General features: G+C 36.3%; 1 protein-coding gene across 1 annotated transcript in view; it reads right to left on the bottom strand.

Moving 5' to 3' along the window:
* Positions 1 to 19,454, bottom strand: part of TMEM131 (transmembrane protein 131) — a 93,535-nt gene that overhangs the window by 49,267 nt on the left and 24,814 nt on the right. The window contains 2 exon segments of the mRNA XM_063149742.1: positions 7,101 to 7,169; positions 13,709 to 13,749. Coding sequence (XP_063005812.1) covers positions 7,101 to 7,169; positions 13,709 to 13,749 — 110 coding nt within the window.

Below are 19,454 nucleotides of genomic sequence, written 5' to 3'. Positions count from 1 at the left end.
AGCCAGGAAATCTTTCAAATATTAACAATCTTTAAGACCTTCATGTTTTTCCAGTTGTGAAAAGAAGGGACTATACATCTGTTTGAGAGGCTCAAATCTATAAAAACAAACTGGTTGGGGAACAGCCATGACCACCACCATAGCTCACTAATTTCATATTCCAAACTCAACTACCACAGTATAATTATAGGTAATAAAGGCAGAAGGCACTAAAAAGGAATTCTGATGTTAGGACTTTGTTTTACTTTACTCTTTTGCTGATAATTCCGATTTTGAAACAGCGAGTCTGGTATTACATTTGGCTGAGATACAGCTTTCCTTATATTCTTTAAGTGTGATGTTACACAAATATAAAGAAATAGGACCTCATAAACCTCACCTGTTTTTTCTGCAATTAGACATGGTAAAATCCACGTAGGGCAATGAGCACCAGACACCTCTAATGAGCCTGCATACCAAGCAATAATCTCATAAGGGATGCTCTCCAAGCTGCAGATTATCAAACCACAATGATCAGCGCAAGTGTGGTTGTAGCTGATGCCAAATTTTAGAGCAGAATTTCCCAGAGCAGTCACAGCTAGCATTTTTCATTGTGAGAAGCCGGTATAGACACAGACCTTCAGGCAAACATGAACTATCAAAGCATGTAAGATTTTGCTCCTGATTCTTTGTCCCTGCATAAAAAGGTTAATCTACACTGATAAAAAAAACCCTGATACCATAACCTAGACGAGAAGATGCTAATTAACAAGGGTGAGGCACCTGGTCAAATGGATAAAGAAGCCTGTGTTAATGTTTTTACTGCTGCAACTCAAATCTTTTCAAAGTCTGAGTTAGTACCTGCAGGGTACTGTAAGCATGTCCTTGTACTGGAATTCACTGCTCTTCCAGTGATCAAAGGGTAGGTTATTTTGACAATGGAAATAAGCTCTTGCAAATTTTGGGGAGATGAGTCCTTGAGTTACTGGCCCAAAACTGACTGGCAAAAATATGTAGCTACTCATTGTGAAGCAAATACAAATTTTATAAATGCCCTTTTGGAAGAGCAATTAATTGTTTTTCTTACTGCACACAGCTTAAGCTCACTCGATTTATGAAAACTGATACAGATCTATTACTGAAAAGAAAAATATATGAATACAGCAGATATATTCTCCCTCTCCCATCCCTTACTCTTTCTAATGAGACTGGAGAGAGAGATGAAGTCAATCAAAAGCTTCCTAGATACATTTTTAAATGCTGGGAATATACGTAAATATACTCAATAGTCAATTCTGGTAAATTCCTCATACACTTGAGAATTTGACATGTTTTCCTCCATGGATTTTTTTCATTTAGCATCTTTGGCAAGTGCAGAGGCAATTGGAAAACTTGTTGTCACACAACATATCAGAAGTGTCACAAGGGTTAAATCAGTATCCTGTCACACAGTATCCTATCAGACAGGGGTGAATAACAGATGCCTAGAAGGCAGAAGAGTAATGTGGAAAGCCTACAAAGTCATGTGCCCTGGACAGTCTCCCAGGCTCTGGAACTTCCCGAACCAATGAAGATGGTTCTCCAGCCGGAAGATCAGACTGAGCAAACTCCAACAATAAGAACTTGGGTGTTGACTTTGTAACGTATCCAACTATTTTTAATTAAAAGAAATAAACGAGCTGGTCTTACAAGGTTACCTCCAGAGACTGAAAGAGAATGCCTTTTGTGCCTCCTTCTGAAGAAAATGCTAGTTTCCTTACAGAAAGGAAGCCTGCATCACGTACAAAACCAAAGAAACAGTGAGTACAGCATTCTTCCTGCTTCACACAAAACCGGTTGAGTGACACAGGCAAGTGGCTTCTTTACCTGAAGTTCAGAGTAGCTGAAGCACATACATTTGCATTCTCAAACATGTCTCCAACTCAGAAAAGCAGAAGAAAACAGAAGGGTTTTGGTTTTGTATACCTACTAACCTATACACTGGTTGTTTCTTAGTTTCCAGATTTCACTGACTTTTAACAGAGAAAGTTCTTTGACATAAGACTTGACAAGAAGTTGGTGTCAATGTAACATACTAAATAGAGCAAGTGCTCCATTTTAAGTTAGGAACCTAATGTAGATTCCATGCAACAAAATCACGCCTTTTCCAAACAGTTATCAAAACCACATATACAAGTAGTAGAGTTTATCCAACCATGTCACCAAGTGTGATTGGAATGAATCAAGAGTGTAATGAACTTTCAGCAGCATTGTGCAGTCTAGCATGATATGTGAACAAAACCTGAGGCAGATCTGGATGAAATGTCAATTTACTGTCAACAATTTCTCACATTCAGCAAATTCCAAGGGAAATGAAATTTCCTTTAGCAACATTTCTTTAAAATTTCAACAATCTCAAACTCACACATTACAAGTGTATCAAATGTACTGTGTAAACATTTGGATGTACATTGTAGGCAACTTACTTAAAATGTAGGAAAAATAGTCATCTGAGTAAATTCTCTACTTGTTAAAATTCTTCACTATTTTTTATACAAGGGATTAGAGTTCATGAAGAAAACAGACCATTTTGCTAAACTTATATCAATACTATGATACTTCAAGTAACTCCCGTGGCTTTAAGGATGTAAATATCTACTGTATATCCAGCAGATGCAAACATTTCATCGATAGCCCAGGAAAATTTCCAATAGCTAAATTGTTAACAATATAATTTCTCCATTCCCATGCTAGTCCTCCCCTAATTTTTACACCAACCAAGCCTTACAAGGATATAAATCCGTTTACACTGCAGTACAGCATTCATGATATGCCTTCACTTTCTAAATGCCCCCTTTTAATTTGTCTTCTTGTTCTTAGTTCATGCAATTAGAAGAATAACTGTAGGCAGTGCAGTCTAGATTCAAAGGGAGGTATATTAAGATAGGTTTAAGACAGGCTATATTGTCCAGATTTTTACCTATTCTGACACAATCCTGTCCTTAAAGTAAAGCATGTCCCTAATGTTTCTTAGAGAAACATAAGGTCTCCACACCTGCAAGGTCTCAGTATTTGAACATTGCCAAGCAATTGCTTTCAAGCCCAGCTTAAGCCTTCACAGAATATCTTGCCAAATACTAGAGTTCACAAACAAGAAATACGAAAACATTTCAAAAATCCCCTAACCAAAATACTTCAAAGGAAATTCAGAATGAGATAATAATATAAAACTGAAATAAAGAACTTCGGAATAATGCCCTACCAATGAGAAAATTTTGTCTGAGAATGGGACCTCGCTCAAATTGAGTGAAGCAAGAACCTCCATTCACCACAGAAGAATATGTTAATCAAGGATTAAAATATTACTGCAACCAGAAGTGTAATTTCATATATTACCAATCATTTCTAGGAAACAGGGGCAGGATATCAACTTCTTCTAAAGTATCTCCAGATTTTTAAAAAAATTTGATAAGTTCTAGCTTGTATTGTGGTAGAATTCTAAAATACTCAATACACAAGTGCTCCAGTATCATAAGGTACCTCTATAAAAAAAAATTAGTTAAAGAACTTAAACTTCAGTTATGATTCTGTCAGAGCTGAATTAACAAAGATGAAGGCAATGTATTGAGATCTGTGAAGATCCACATACTCCCACAAATGGGTGCAAGAACTGAATGGAAACTGCCCTGTAAAAGTATTCCTGAGCCTTCACCCCAGGTGGCAATCTATAAGATCTCTAATATGAAGACCTGTGTTAAACAGAGAACGTCATATAGATAATGACTGTTCTGTCAAAATAACTTCTGAGCAAGCAACTCCCAAAGCTACAGAGAACAACATGATGATTACTGTTTGTAGAACACCTCAGTTATTCCCATTTAACAACAGGGGAGAGTAACAGTTTAGAAGAGAATACAAGGAACAGAATGCTGGTAAAAAAAGCCAGCTAGTTGTGGAGCTGCCTTTAGGTGTAAGGTTTTTTCCTTGTTTTCTTTAAAGCTCTAAATCTCCGATACTGAAAATGTTGCAGAATTTGATTCAGAAAAATATTGGTGTTGCTTCAGAAACACAAGAAAGAGGCTTACACATTAAATACCCAAATGAGTATTCCACACTTAGATCAAGTAGTCCCCTGGCACAGTAATATGGGAGAACCTGCCTCAGTTCTATCCCATTCCCAGAGGCTTAATGTATACAAAGAACATTTGGGATCTCTTCAAGTGAGCTAAAGATTTGCATATCCTAACATACAGCATGCATTTCTTTTGATAAATGTGAGATTACCTGGACTACCTTCAAAGTGATAGAATATGGTTTGCTTTATATTAAAACAGCATCAAAAAAACTCCAACTGTTATAAACCAGAAGTAGAAGGCCATTATTGTAATCTCATCTCCAGGTGGAATACAGGAAGTGTGTCTACAACACATATTTATCAACTTAATGCTGGTTTTGATTTTCTGAGATTATTAGATAAAGTAACTTTTATTAACTATTCTTTCTGTTTAAGTTGACATGTTTTTGAAACAACTGATTAAACCCACACACTTGTAGCACACCAAAATGTCACAGGAAGAATGGTTTGACTTACAACTGAAAATAAATATTAGATCTTTCTTTAGCCTAGGTATGATACATGTTGACAGCTCAGCATAAAATGAACTTGGAACAAGTTTGCTCTACTTTATGTTCATGCTACCTATTAACAAAACACCCCTTGGGTATAGCACTTATTCAGAAACTAAACACACATTTTATGCCTTTTATAAAATGCATTAATAACAAAGACAGAAAAACCAGAATTTGAATGTGAAAACCCTGTCTGATTTAAAAGGCAAAAACTCAAAAGCTTAAATCTGCATTATTTGACTTCGAGGTGCTTGGCACCTGCAGCTTGTTCCCACCATAAGGCTGAGTTACTCAGCATTTCTCAGAGTTGGTTCACAGATTTTAAACTAAACTTTGGCGCTCCACATCTAAACTTTTTTGAAAATTGCTTTTGGCAACTCCTTTAAGTTTTAATAAATCACAAGAGGATTGCTGCCTGAGACTATAACCTAAATGACAAAAAAAAGATTATTAATGATATACCAAAAAATGAGCTACCAAAAAAAAGCCACCCAAACCAATGAAGGAACATGCAATGAATCAAGATCTAACACACAGGTTCCTGATTTTAACTGCCAGAAGGCAGCAATCCCTCAGTGCAGTTTGCATGTATCATACAGAGCCATTCCCAAGTAAGAGATCTGTGCTGCTTTTAACACTGTATTAGATTTATACTATTTCTTTAGTAGCTTTAGCTTTGACCAGAACAGCTTATGTAAAAGGCCAAAATATGATGTAGAAGGACTTAAAGTATTTATGGTACTGTCTTAGATCTACTTGTAGTAAGGGAGAAAAAATCATCTTTGGAAGTCCACAAAACAAAAAAGCACGTGTAGCTTTCTTCAAAGCATAAGCGTGCAAATGCTAGATAACCTTTAAAAGATATCTCAGAGAACATCAAATTTATTCATAGAAAAAGGTGTATAAAATACATTCCCAAAACCAAAGTCTAGAATTACTATGAACTGAAAATTTCTACAGTTTTTAAAATAAACTAACCTAAACTCAAATCAATTGTTGAGTTTACAATAGCTCTAACAAAAAGCACACTGCTCTGTAAGTTTGAATTCATACTGCACTCACTAAAATAATTTATTAACTATAGCCTACTTTTCTTGTAGCAGAGAAGCAGTAGAGTAGGGCTTACCATGAGATATTTTGCTATTCAGTTCAGAAACTGAATATTCTCCTACCTAGGACTGGTTACTGACATCAGGAAGAAAAACAACAAAATCACACATCAAAAGCTAAAAGAAATTTTGAAGGAAAATGAGGGGGCAGAGCAACTTGCTCTGTCTTTAATTGGAAGTAAAGCCACAATTTTGTTAGACTGAGTACAAGTAAGTTCTGTAAAATGAGGCATTTTCATACAGCTTTGTTATTTAGTGACATTTACACTGGGGTTTTTTTGTATAGAGGTGATTTCTGGAAAGCTACTCTGTGCAACCAGAACACAGTTATGACTTCTCTTCTTTCAGACAGACACAAGTATGCACCATGTCAGTACACAGGAGCTTCCTTGCACAACTCCATAGTCACCACACTGCACAACAGTCTTTCCAAAAGAAAGAGGTACTACATTTTTATTAATAATCTGCGGCTTATCTGTAAATGAAACAGCCTTTCATCCAGCAGCAGCACACTGGCTGAGGATGGAGGAGGGAATGCTGTGCTAAAAGGCACACCTGGACTGTTGTCATTCTTCCAGGCTGAACTGGTAACAAATGTTTGAAATGCCTTCACTACAGTTTGCATTGCTCTAGTATCAATCATGCAGAGAAGCTCCATGAACATCTACTCCAGAACCACTTTTGACTGTTGGGAAGAAAAGGGATTGGAGCTACCTATAACCAGTAACCAGTTCATGGTAAGTAAAGTTAAGACTGAAGTAGTTCTCAGAACTAACAGGTGCATCAGTGAAACATCTGGTTTCCTTCCTTCTTTTGTTTAATGGAAACAGCAACCAGTGGCAAGGTAGAGAACACAAAGCTAAGTTCCTGGAGGCTATTTGCTCTGCTTGAGGCTGTATTTTCACAACTCAACATTAGTGTTCTAATAATTGCAGATCCACAGCCAGTTTTTTTGCCACCAAAGCCCTAGTAAAACTGATGTGCTAGAGTACATGCTCACTGACACAGGTTATATTCAAGCAGAGGGGTAATCTCACCTCAGAACATTACATTCAAGACTTAAAACTGTCCACTCTGCAGAGCAGCTGTACCAGTACCTAAATCATCAAAAACACAGCAGCTGACAGGTCACTTAATACTACATGGTAATGAGTACAGCAGCCCTGTGTAGGTCAATTACCCCTACAATCTAATAACGCACTCTATGTATACAACCTTTTCCAGCTTTAGATGCTGTTCCTATTAATTTTCTGGGTTTTTGTTTGTTATTTGTTGTTTGCTTTTTGCAGTGGATGGAGGGTTTTTTGGGTTTGTTTGTTTGTTTTGGGCCTTTTTTGTTTGGTTGGTTTTTTATTTTGTTTTGATTTGCATAACCAAATAGATCAAAAACACTTTTCATCTTACTGTTCATGGAAGTCCAGCATTGGTGGCTCAAACCGGAGAGGTCGGCAATTTCCCCGATACAGGGATACACTGCAAAAAAAAATTGAAATGCTGTAAAACATATTATTAAATGACACATTTTTGCTCCCTTCCCATCTCAAATAGCCCTCTCTTAGCAAAATTCATTAATTCTAATAAAGCAATTAATTCAAAAGAAGAAACAAACAAAAACTTGTCCAGTCAAAATATCGCAATTTTACAACATGATTATGCAGTGTCTCCAAGAAAGATTATGTGAGACTACACATCTTGAAAATGGACATAATTGAAGTGTAAACCTCTCCTTTATATAATGATGGCTGAGTGAAACAACACACTAAAACGGTTTACGTCATCTTTCATAGCAATGTCCAAACATTGCAATGAAAGATGTTTTGGATATTGTCCAATGTGTAACAATAATTTACATACACATCCTGAGTTTCTCCAGCTACTTCTGCACTAGTACATAAACAATCTTGAATGTACTTGAAGTTACTGAGGCCACATGTGAGAAAATACCCAATACGGTTCAAAACTTGCAATATCCAGAAGAAAACGTCTCTGCTCTGGAAATACTCCTTAGCTTTGCTTACACTGACCTTCCCCTGGATACTCTTTAGGAGAATTCTAGTAGATGAAGGCCAAAACTTAAACAGCACTCAAACAATCCAGCAGTGAAGTCAACATCACACCTGGAAGCATTCTCTACTACTGCTTATTTTATCAGTATAGTTATATAGAGCACAATAGTTAACCCACAACAAAAAGAAAAGTAAAATATACAAGGTGGTTTCATTGACCAAAACATTTTTTTATTATTCAGAATGATGTGACTGTGACCACAGTTAAGCATCTCTGTAACTGTAATTGAGCTGAGTAAAAACCCTATTCATACAAAAACCAAAACAGGGAGACAACAAAATTAAAAAAATAAATAAATAAAGGGGAAGACTAAAGAATAATACGAAGAAGATCAATGGCTCCTGAATGGCAAGACCAACAGCTTTTTTTTTTTTTCAAATGCTTTTTTTTCTGTTATTAAAACAGCATTATTGGTTTAGATCCTTTTTTCCTGACTTTGTATCAAGCCTAGATATCCAAAGACAGACCTGCAGCCACTTGTCTTGGGTAAGGAAAGCTACTTCCCAAACCCAGTTCTATGCAGAACTACACAGCCCTGCCTCAGCATGGAGGAGCCGCCAGGAAATGGAGCACACACATGTGGCTTGTCTTATGAAAGCTGAGGCCTTGAGCAAAGATCAATCCAATTCCATCCAGTGCAATTCCAGGAAAGCTAATTATTGATCAAATTCTGATGCCTTACCATACTTCAGAACCACTTCAACAAGGAAGCTATTTACAGGAGTAAAAGTTTAAGAATAGGCTAGGAAATCTTAATTGTATCTTTTAATCAAAATCAAATCAAAAGCATTTAAATTAAAATTACATTGTCTCAATGACTCACTCGAACTCAGACTGAATCTTCACACTCCAAGTATAATACACAGCATGCCAATCAATTTCCAGAGCTCTATGTTTGGATGTCAAAGCACGTCCAATGCTACAGAGCCTAGTCACTAAAAACAGCTTTGTCCACATAAAAGTAATAAAACACTACCAGGACAAGAGTGGGCTTAGTACATCCAGTCAGCCTTAGTATATACTTAAATATATGTGTGTGCACATATGCCATGTGTTTGCAGATCACAGTACAACAGAAGTGAAAATACAAGAAGACACCAACAGGAAAAACTGTATTTAGATCTAAAAAAAAAAAAATAAAAAAAATTCTTGCTACTATTAAGTGTGGCTGTGAGACATTACAGTTGTCAAATAAGAGAGTGCTTGGGTACACCTTATAAGGCTAAAGTCAAATCTCAAACTGAAGAACAAATACTCAACAGAATGAGGTTTACAGAGACACTGGGCGTAGGAGAATACAATTGGAAAACTATACTAGCAGTTCGGTTTCATAAGGATAAAACAAGTGACTAGTATGTCTTCAGAGTTTACAGTCTAATTTTAAAAAAGATTTAGAGGACCTTTCTAAATGAAAAAGGTCAAAAAGCTCCTGTACCTCCATTGTCAAGGTAATGCTAAACAGAAACCACTCATTTTAGAGCAATCTTAAAAATAATTCTGTCCATTTCTTCCAAAATTAAAATTTTGAACAGTTAGACAGCACCTCTTTTGTGTTGATAATTATTGGCAGAATAACATAACAATTCCTTTTATGGAAAAATATTAAAAATATTTACAATAGTGATAATTAATATAGTTATTTCAAATGTATTGAAAACGCTGTCAAGTGTTTGTAACTTGGCCTAACTTGAACAATAATTAATTCTTGTCCAGAATTAATTATTTAATTATTACATACTTAATTCTTTACATACACATAAAAGTTCAGGCAACATTTTCTCAGGACACAGCTATATTATCCTGGAAAGCCAGCTGGCCAACACAGATTTTTTAAATTTGTTACATTTGGTTAAAGTTTGGTAACGGCAGCAACATCATAATGAATGCCAACTATTACAATATAAGTAAGAACTGTAATAAGATTCAAACAGGAGCAAGCAATATAGGGATCCACAAACTTTGTCTTCTGAAGGGCCCAGCATGAGTCAACTTGCAGCAGACAAGGAAATGATGATAATGTCTCTGCTCTGCTGGGCACTTGCTCACCAAAGGCTGGATACACCCATGGGTAGGGCAACTTTACAGCATAATGACATGAAGTTAATTACTGTTGTATGCATGTAGAAATATGGCTCCCGGTCTTATATCACAATTTAAACATTTTTCCTTCCCTACGCCTCCAAGCTTTCTAACTTTTAAAGACAAGAAGAACAACATGAAAAAGAAAAGATGCAACTGGAAAAGAGGACTGCAGATATCTGCCAGCAGTCGAAGAACTGGCCAGGAATCATATGGACCTGTAATTTAAATGTTCTCAACATCTTTTTCCTTCTGCAAGAATTTTGATTTTAAAACTGAGACTTGAGAGTGAGCTACACATAGTCCCCAGCAGGATCATTATCCTCCCTGTTCCATCCATGCTGTATCTGAGTGGATATTTACCTCAACTACTAACTAAGATACTGTTGCTACCCACATGCAACTCACTGAAGTGCATCTTCATGTCTCAATAGTAATTGTCACACATGCTGTCATAAACATGGTCAAAATAGCAACGCCTGCAAACACTGTAGCTGATATGGGCGTCCATCTGTGCTGAGCCACAATATTCTTCTAGCTTAAGGACATTCTTCAGCACTTCCATAATGCTTTGCTGTTTATCAGAGTATTAGGCACTCAATTGGTAGATAATCAATGCACATCTTTGCATTTGGAGATGAAGAAAAAGCTTGTCACATATAGTATTTAAAGATTTCTGCAAAGTTGGGCAGCAACTGTGTCTCTGTATCCTCACTTTACCTTTCTAGCTGTTCTGGGATTTCTGTAGGAGTTGTGTGCTCTGTGGAATCTTATCTGTAACATCTTTAATTGCTTCTGCAGAAAATTCAAATCTAAGCATACTCCACATGTAATTTTTCCCACATTACGTCAGCAGTTGTTTAAAGGGTTTTATTTCCTCTCTTGTGCCATAAATTGTAAAGAAATAAAGACAGCAGAACTAAGCTGTGAAACAACTTAATTCTCATGATTTTATTTAGCAACAAGAACTCTTAGAAAGCTGCTACTTTATTTCCATTACCACAAAATCAAATAAAAGCATCTCTAAAAATAACTCTGTGGACCTTAAAATGACAAATTGGCAAATGCTTCACAGTGGGTACTTTTTGTGCCAGAATCCTCGAAAGAGCCATTGCAGACTTCTTGAGCTAAAAATGTTCTGTAAGTAACCTGAGTGCATCCACAACTTGTTAATATTTAAAAATAAGGCTGAGCTTCATATATCAGAAGAGATATTTCAATTTTTAAAACTAGATTTTTTTTAGAAATATGGGTATTAATCACAGGTTCAGTGAGAAAGTGAACTCCCACAAAACAATTGACCACTTCAGTATCTGGCAGAAGCTGCTGCTAAAAATGCAGATGAATAAAGAGATTAGCAAGAATTTTTTTATAAACTACCCAGATAGTAGCTGGCTCAGATATATCAATATTAACCATGTATCAGGAAAACACACTCGTAACAGGCAAAGTTCAAAGCCAGCAATTCCCAAGGGGGAGTGTCTGGGGAAAGAACAGGGAGAAGCTTGAATAGATGCACTGTAACCTGACCATGGGCATGAACAAAACAAATTACATTGCTAGCTCATTTCCCTCCTTCCACTTAGTGCTAAAAAGTAGATCAGAGAACTGAATAAACTGCCTAAATAGGGAAAAAATATTGGCAAGCTATACCAAGAAGAAGAAATAATCTCTAATAAGGACAAGGGAAGACAAGTCATCTAGAGAAGTTATGTATTGTTTCTAGCAACGCCATTGAAAAAATCACCAAGAAAAAGACTTAAAGGAAAGATTCATGCAAAACCAGTAACAGCAGTGAGAGAGAAAAACAGAAAACAAATTTGGTATTTGCTATGTAACATGGTATCAGAGACTTTGCAATGCAAACCTTCATCATTGTGACTGAACTTCAAATAGGCTAGCACACTTAAGTGGAACCGAACCGACTATTTATTTTCAGGTATCTAAACCATGTTTTAACAGAATACAGTCTAGAACACTGAAGTCTTCCAATACAGAAAGCAATCTTCTTAACTGAGAAATTAAAATTTAAAAAATCCTGTAAGCAATCTAGTCCATGGCCTCAATCACAAGAACCACCAAATTCAGTTGTTTTCTGGGAAACAATACTGCACCAAATCTACCGATGCCAATATAGGCACTTTCTTTCTGCCCCTGAGATTTCATGATTTAAACAAGATACTATTCCATTTAAAGAATCTCCATAAGGTCTGGCTATATCCAAAACACAGAAATACACTAATCATTGTTCTCTTTTGTTCAAATTCATGTTCTCATACTTACAATCAGACTGATATACTGCAGCACATAACTACAGCTGTTTGCATTCCTGTCCACAGCTGGAGATTTCACAGGTTTTTCAAAACTTGCAAAAAGAAGGCTCTTAAGCCCACAATTAAGCAACTATACACAGTGTAAAAGAGGAACTCATTCAAAATGGAAAATTCTTTTACTAGATTTCCTGAAAAGGAACAGAAAACAGGCTGTGGAAAAAACATAACTCTATTTACTGAAAATGCACTATGACAGCTTGCTGAATGCTACTGTCCAAGAAACAAGCTTGATTATTACTGTTCAATGCACTCATTAAAAAAAAATAGTATCTGATGATTCTTCAGAGAAAAATTAAAGACCAGAGAAAAAAGAGGCCACTTATTTTCCTTGTCAGGTATCATACATGGCAAACTCTTCAGTAATAAATTATGTCTTCAAGACAGGAGAGGACAGCACAGGGTCATGGGTTGTCTAGTCTGGAGAAAAGGAGGTTCAGAAGTGACCTCACTGCTCTCTACAACCACCTGACAGGAGATTGTAGCCATGTAGGGGTCAGACTCCTCCCAGGCAACCAGAGACAGAACAGGAGGAAATGGCCTCAAGCTGTGCCAGGGAGATTCAGGTTGGATATTCAGAAAAAAATCATCATGTGGTTAAGTACTGTAACAGCCTCCCTAGGGAAGTGGTGACATCACCATCACAAATTGAGTAGATGACAAACTCTGTGATATGGCTTAGTGGGCATGGTGGCACAAGGCTGAAGGTAGGAGTTGGTGATCTTGGAGGTCTCTTCCAACCTTAATGACTTTATGATGGCACAAAGGAATGCAGGGAAGAATCTATCAAAAATAACATCAAGTTTTTCCTCAAAGAGTACATCAAGAATTTTTCAAGTAGGCAAACTTTCTCATCAATAAAAGAAACTACAGAAAAATTACTTTTATAAAAAAATCTACAAGCAGACTTTCACTTTAATTACACAGAATTACTCTGTGGTAAAAATTACAAAATGAATCAAAGAATTCTTCAGTTTTTTATTCCACATGTGAAGCTTCTTCCTCAAGAAGGGCCATAAAGATGATCAGAAGGACAAAGCACCTCTCCTACAAAGACAGTTGGGAGAGTTGGGGCTGCTTAGCCTGAAGAAGAGAAGGCTCTGAGATGACCTTAGAGCACCTTCCAGTACCCAAAACAGGCTATAAGAGAGGTGGAGTGGGACTTTTCACAAGGTCATTTAGTACTAGGACCAGAAAGAAAGGGCTTTAAACTGAAAGAGGGAAGGTTTAGATGGGATATTAGGAAGGAATTCTTTATTGATAGGATAGTGAGGGACAGGAACCCAGCTCATGGCAGAGGGATGGAACTACCTTATCTTCAAGGTCCCTGCCAATCCAAACCATTCTATGACTGAGCTGTTCAACATTAAAAACTATCTCATTTTAGTTTCATTTCCTCTGTATGAGAAAAATAATTGGAAAAAAATATCATGGTTTTTATTTGATCTTTTTTACATTAAAATGTTACTATTCTTATGAAAAGTACCACAAATCTTATTATTAAAGTCTGTATTAAACTTTTAGAAAGATGCTTACCTTTTCTGTTGATATGAACTGAGGCCTAAAGTTGTCTCAGTCTGTAAAAGAAAAAAAAAATTTAAGTTTAAGAGGCCAACAGCATTATACCACCAGCAAGGAAAAAACCCCAACTTAACAACCTGGCAACTGCAACAAGTGAGTAAATCAGAGCTTGAAAACTAAAGAAGCTCTGAACTGGAGTAGAAAATGTAAATTGGCTTTTTCCAATTAGAGAAATTAAGTTTGGCCTTGGACAAGAATTGTAGTAGTAATGCCCAGAAACTACAAAACAAGCAGCAACTTAACAACCTAAAAACTGAGAGAAGAAAAAAGTCCAGGAAATGATAACACTGTATGGAGCAAAAAAAAAACCTAGCATAGATAGATGTATGAAACAATCTACAAGGAAAAGCATATAAAACAAGAAATAGCCCGCCAATTACCTCATTGATGTAATTTACCACCTAGAAAACAAAGAAGGCTATAATCTCCATTTAACTAGGAAACACCATCTCCTCCTTCTCTGCTAATGATCTTCTAGCCTCTGTTATTCATACCCTTCCTTCCACTCTGCTGGACATTTCAGTTAATTACCTGCAAACAAGGAGGTTAGGTTGTCCAGGGACTCCCATTAGTTTACTCTTGCCTAAGAAGCACCAACTGGATTAGAAGCCTGTGCGAGCAGCGTCCTTCTGACACCGCTAATGTTAAAGCATACCAGACTTGGAAACTTCTGTCTTCCCACAGGATTTGGAGATCAAAGTGAGGATTTTAGTTGTCCTCTTAAAGACACTTCATGGCCAACCAGAATACTTATCTCCTGAGAGTGGGGGAAAAAAGCTCACAGGTCTGATGAAGTCCACAGTGCACCTTGACCAGTTCGCCTCTAGTACAACGATGTCACTTGTTTGCAAGGGGAATGCAAACTTGTACCTAATTTCAGAACTAAAAATCAACTCCCTTTTGCTGGACACTTCATTGATTTCTATTTCATCTAAAAATTACACTTTGTATCTTTCTTTTTTTCTAAGCTAAAAGTATTTTTAAAAATAGTTCCTTCAAAATTGTCTTTACTTAAAATACAGGTTCTTTTATTAGAGGAATTTGATTTTGCTATTTGGAGACACTTTCTGGAAATTTTATAATTACTCCTATTAAATCACTGAGTCTACAAACATTAACGTTTGTGTCAAGGATCAATTCTGGATTGTAAATTTAGGTAGTGTTCCAGATTTAAAATGAAGTTATTTGGTTTACTCACCCTCCAGTTCACATCAAACTAAAGAAAGCTGGAAGTGAATTATTTACCATTGTAAAACAAAGCTAATCTGTTTGTAACTTGAGGATTTATTTGCAATTTTGAAAGGCAATACAGAGCATTCTTTAGATTTTTTTTGTTTGTTCACAACCTCTGATATAGGGAGCCAGAATGCCTTGCTGAAGGAAAGGGTTCACATGAAATTGCATTCTATAGTACACAATAATCAGTGCAGTTTCTCCTCAGTGAAGAAAAGACTAAAAAACAAGCAAAGTTGTTTTATGCTATGTTAGTGTAATTTGAAAGTCAGCAAGCTTTCCTTTAAATATACCTTCTATGTTAGTACTGTAATTAGGAAACCAGTCCATTTCTTAATCTTCATTTAAACCATTAATTTACTGAATAGAAAAAAAAAAGCTTACACATCTTTCCATGTTCTCCTAGCTAAGGTATACTACTCATATACTGATAAGCTTTTAGTTCAGCTTCTTAAGTTCTGATGCCACACTCCTTTTTCTATTTCCTGTAAGATATAGGTAAATACTTACTACTCTAAAACAATTTACAACAGACTGTAAGAGAAATTAAATTTAAATGAAGAAGGAAGAAATTTAAAATCAGTTTTAGTTAAGTCATGAATGCTTAAGGTACAAAATGTTTTCTATCTAACACTTTCTAGGAAGTACTGCTAATTAACAAGTTAATTAGCTATGAAATCTAAAGAACTTCAACACAAAAAGGCAGATCTTTTCCTTCCATACCTTATATTTTCCTCAGACTGGAAAGACAAAGGCAAACCTTCCAGTTTCAAACTGACACACATTATTTTCTCAATTCAACCATGAGAACACTCATGGCTTGAGATAAGGATGGTGGGTATATGACTTCTGTGACAGCATGTGTCTGGGAAATTTAGGTTCAATATTAGGAAAAGGTTCTTCACCCAGAGGGTTGTTTAGCACAGAAATAGGCATTTAAGAAGTGTTTGGACAATGCTCTCAAGCACATGGTGTGAATCTTGGGGATGTCCTGTGCAGGGCCAAGAGTTTGACTTGTTGATCCTTGTGGTCCCTTCCAACTCAGAATATTCTGAGATTATAATTCTGTGATTTCTTTATTTTGGTTTACCTCCTAAAGTGTCTTCATCTTATTCCACAAGTTTTCTCACTTTTACACCTCAGATTCCCTTCCCCCATCCCCTCCCATGGGGGAAACAGAGCAAGCAGCTGTGTGAGGCTGAGCTTCCAGCTGTAGTTAAACCACAACAACTGGACTTACTCTGTGAAATTAACAGATATACAAAACTGTATATAAAACCTTGTAATCCTTACCAATGTCCTTTAAAGCACACTAATCACAAAAATTAAATAAAACATTTATTTCAACAAGGAAGGATTTTCTCTTTCAAAACATAACTAAAGCACATAATTAAGTTACCAGCAGCTACCTGACAGTCAGATGATGGAACTAACAGATTCAGATCCTATGACAAGGCAACTAAAATAGATATTACCAGCCCTGTCCCATCCTTCACAACTAGCTTTGGCTCTAACAAGACAGCACGTTCTATTAAGTATTTAATAATTTCATACAGAAAGTTGTTAGTTATATGTACTCTTAAGCATCATAATTGGCTGTCAATACCACTAATATTAGACTCAGTCTAAGATTCCACCCAGGCCAGCTTTTAGACAGAGGGCAGTGGAGATCAAATTTAATTCCAGAAAGCAATGGAAATACTCATAACTGAAAAAAGTGCAAGTACTACATTGCCATGGCTGTAGTTAACTGCTGGGAGTTGAATTATCTGACTGCACATGCAAGGTTTTCCCCTATGTTCTGCAATTAGTGATTTGCTATGAAAATATTAAGTCGAATATCTGTAGATTGGGTTTAAAATCATAAATCGCTCTGCTAAGATTGGTATTTCTGAGATATATTTAAGAGCAAAAATCCATCAAAGATTCATGCTTACAAGAAAAAGGCTAGTTTTAGCTCTCAGATGTCCATTAAATACAAGCAATATTATAAATTGATTTTAATTACACTTCTGTTTTTTTGAGCAGGAGCTGCTTGCTTTTTACTCTGTTTAATTGTTTTTGTGTGTATTTTGTTGTGTGGACTTTGCTGGGGTTTTTAAAGTTCATTTTTTGGATCAATGTCAATCAAGAGCAAAGAAATAGCATACCAACTTCAGCAACTATAGCATCATGGAACTAAACCAAAAATAAATCTCATGTGGCAGTTTCTATAATTACCTCTTTTTATTACAGGTCAATCTTTCAAGTCATGCAGTAAACAAAAACATACAACTATGTTCAGTTACAAGTCCTAAACACTTTTTTAAAAAAAAAATTGATCTCCAGGTGTAATTGTGGACCTATTGTACTGCAGTCTGGCCTGCTATTTTTCCTCTGTGACTGCACAAAACTGTCAGGAACTAAAGCCATGTACCTGATCAATCCACTATTTAGTGTATAGGCTTTGCTTAATAACAGAGAAATATAACTATGCTTTTTAAAAAATACAGCTTCATCTTTTCTTCTAAAGGGTACATTCTGAAAGAGCAGAATAAGCAAAATATGATTTATATGAAACATTTATTAAATCTTATCTGTACTGAAGAAGCATTAGAAATAAAAAAAATATTGACATGTACAGATCAGGAAGTACGATGCATGTGTACACTATTAATATTTCAAGACAGATAATAAGATAAGTTACAGGAAAAAAACCCCTTCAATTGGATTAATTTCCCAATCCAAATCCCTAACAACAAAACCTAACTTCAGCACAAAAGGAACAGCAGAAATATACAACTGAGCGGGGGAAAAGAGAGAAAAGGAAAAATCATCCCTTTTACCAGTACTGGGCATTTATGATCCTTTCACCCAAAAGGCTGTGTTCAAGACTTGAAGATAAAAAAAAAAAATTAAAAAAGAATTGTCTAATTTAAAGACAGCAGATAACATTTAGGCTGTTGCTCCTAACAGTATCATGCCTTAATTTAATCTGTTATATAACCCTAGTAGGATTAAACTATAAAACAAGGGATTTCAGTATAAAGATCTTGAGAAAACTTGCACACAGTGAGCTAGAAAATTATAAGGCAGTCAGCCAACACCATGGTTTCAAGACTTAGGAATAGTTTCTCTCCACAGGGTTATATTCTCAAGACAGATTTCATGGAGAATCTGTACCTCAAAGTACACTTTAAAGACTCAGTATAATTGTGGAAGACACCAGACAATAATCTTGCATACATGGAGATTCAAAATCCATATCTCACAGCCTGAAGGCCGTCTTGAATTAAATACTCATGGCTGTTAGCCCCAGCCAGAACATAAAAACAAAAAATCCCACTAAACAAACAAACAGTCACAACCACCAAGTTAATTTTAATGTCTCACTATTTGTTATAATAGCTATTCTTCACTTCTTGATAAGAGGTCATATTACCTAGCACTACATTCAGTCATCTAAACATAAGCATCTGCTGCCACTTGAGATAAACGTCCTAGGGCAGCCTGCCTGCTCCCAGACTGACATCCAGAAGGACACAGTTTCTCCTACACCCCGTGCCACATCTGCCAGGTCCATGTAGATGCCCAGGACATCTCAAATAGCACTGGTTATCTATGTTTAAGCAACTAAACTAGAGCTCAGAAGTCTTCAACAAGGACATTTGGGGCAATGCAAGGAGGCAGACCCTCTTGGGGCTCAAGACCAGGGATTTCCAACACCAAATATATTTCCTTAATATTAACAAAATTCTCAACAACCAAAGTTTTCTATATTCCTACATAAGAGATTAGCCACACCAATGTAAAGACTGTTGCAGTCCTAAAGACTCAGAACATTTTACATCTCACTATTTCATAGTAAGGCTGGTTCCTTCTTGTAGAAGAGGTATGTGCTGCTTGCAACTGTATGTTGAGAGATAGCTACAAAAGTGATACATAAATGGCAGCTTAAATCTTCATTGTTCTTAAATCTTCATGAACTCTATGCTAATAATTATTATAATTAAAATAAACTTAATTAATGAGTTATATCTCGCTTAAGGTAATGAAAAAAACTAATGCTGTAATCTGAAAGGTAGCTGAAAGTGGACTGAAGCCATTCTTGCCCTGGTTTTTCATGACACAAACTCACATAAGGAAATAAAACCTCATCACCTGACTGTAGCTGATGTAACACATGCTGTTGACACTGGCTTTACAACAGTCACTCCTGGGCACCAATTATTTTTAATCTAAAGCCTGGGAATGGCAACTCTTCCAGTACAAGAAGCAGAAGAACTTCAGCTGCTCACAAGCCACAGCAATGAACTAGGATGGGTCTTACTCCGTTATAAAGTCACACACGGCACCATGTTTTGGGGATCTCAAAAGACAGAAATTCAACTTCTTTTAATAAATTGGTCCAGTGTTTGAACATCCTCAGGTTTAAAAGTTTTTTTTTTCTTGCATCGGAGTCTGTGTCCAAAGCTTCTCATCCTTCCAT

This window comes from Melospiza melodia, chromosome 2 (genome assembly GCF_035770615.1).
Source record: "Melospiza melodia melodia isolate bMelMel2 chromosome 2, bMelMel2.pri, whole genome shotgun sequence".
Classification (NCBI taxonomy): Eukaryota; Metazoa; Chordata; class Aves; order Passeriformes; family Passerellidae; genus Melospiza; species Melospiza melodia.
This window is presented reverse-complemented; position numbering and strand designations above follow the sequence as displayed.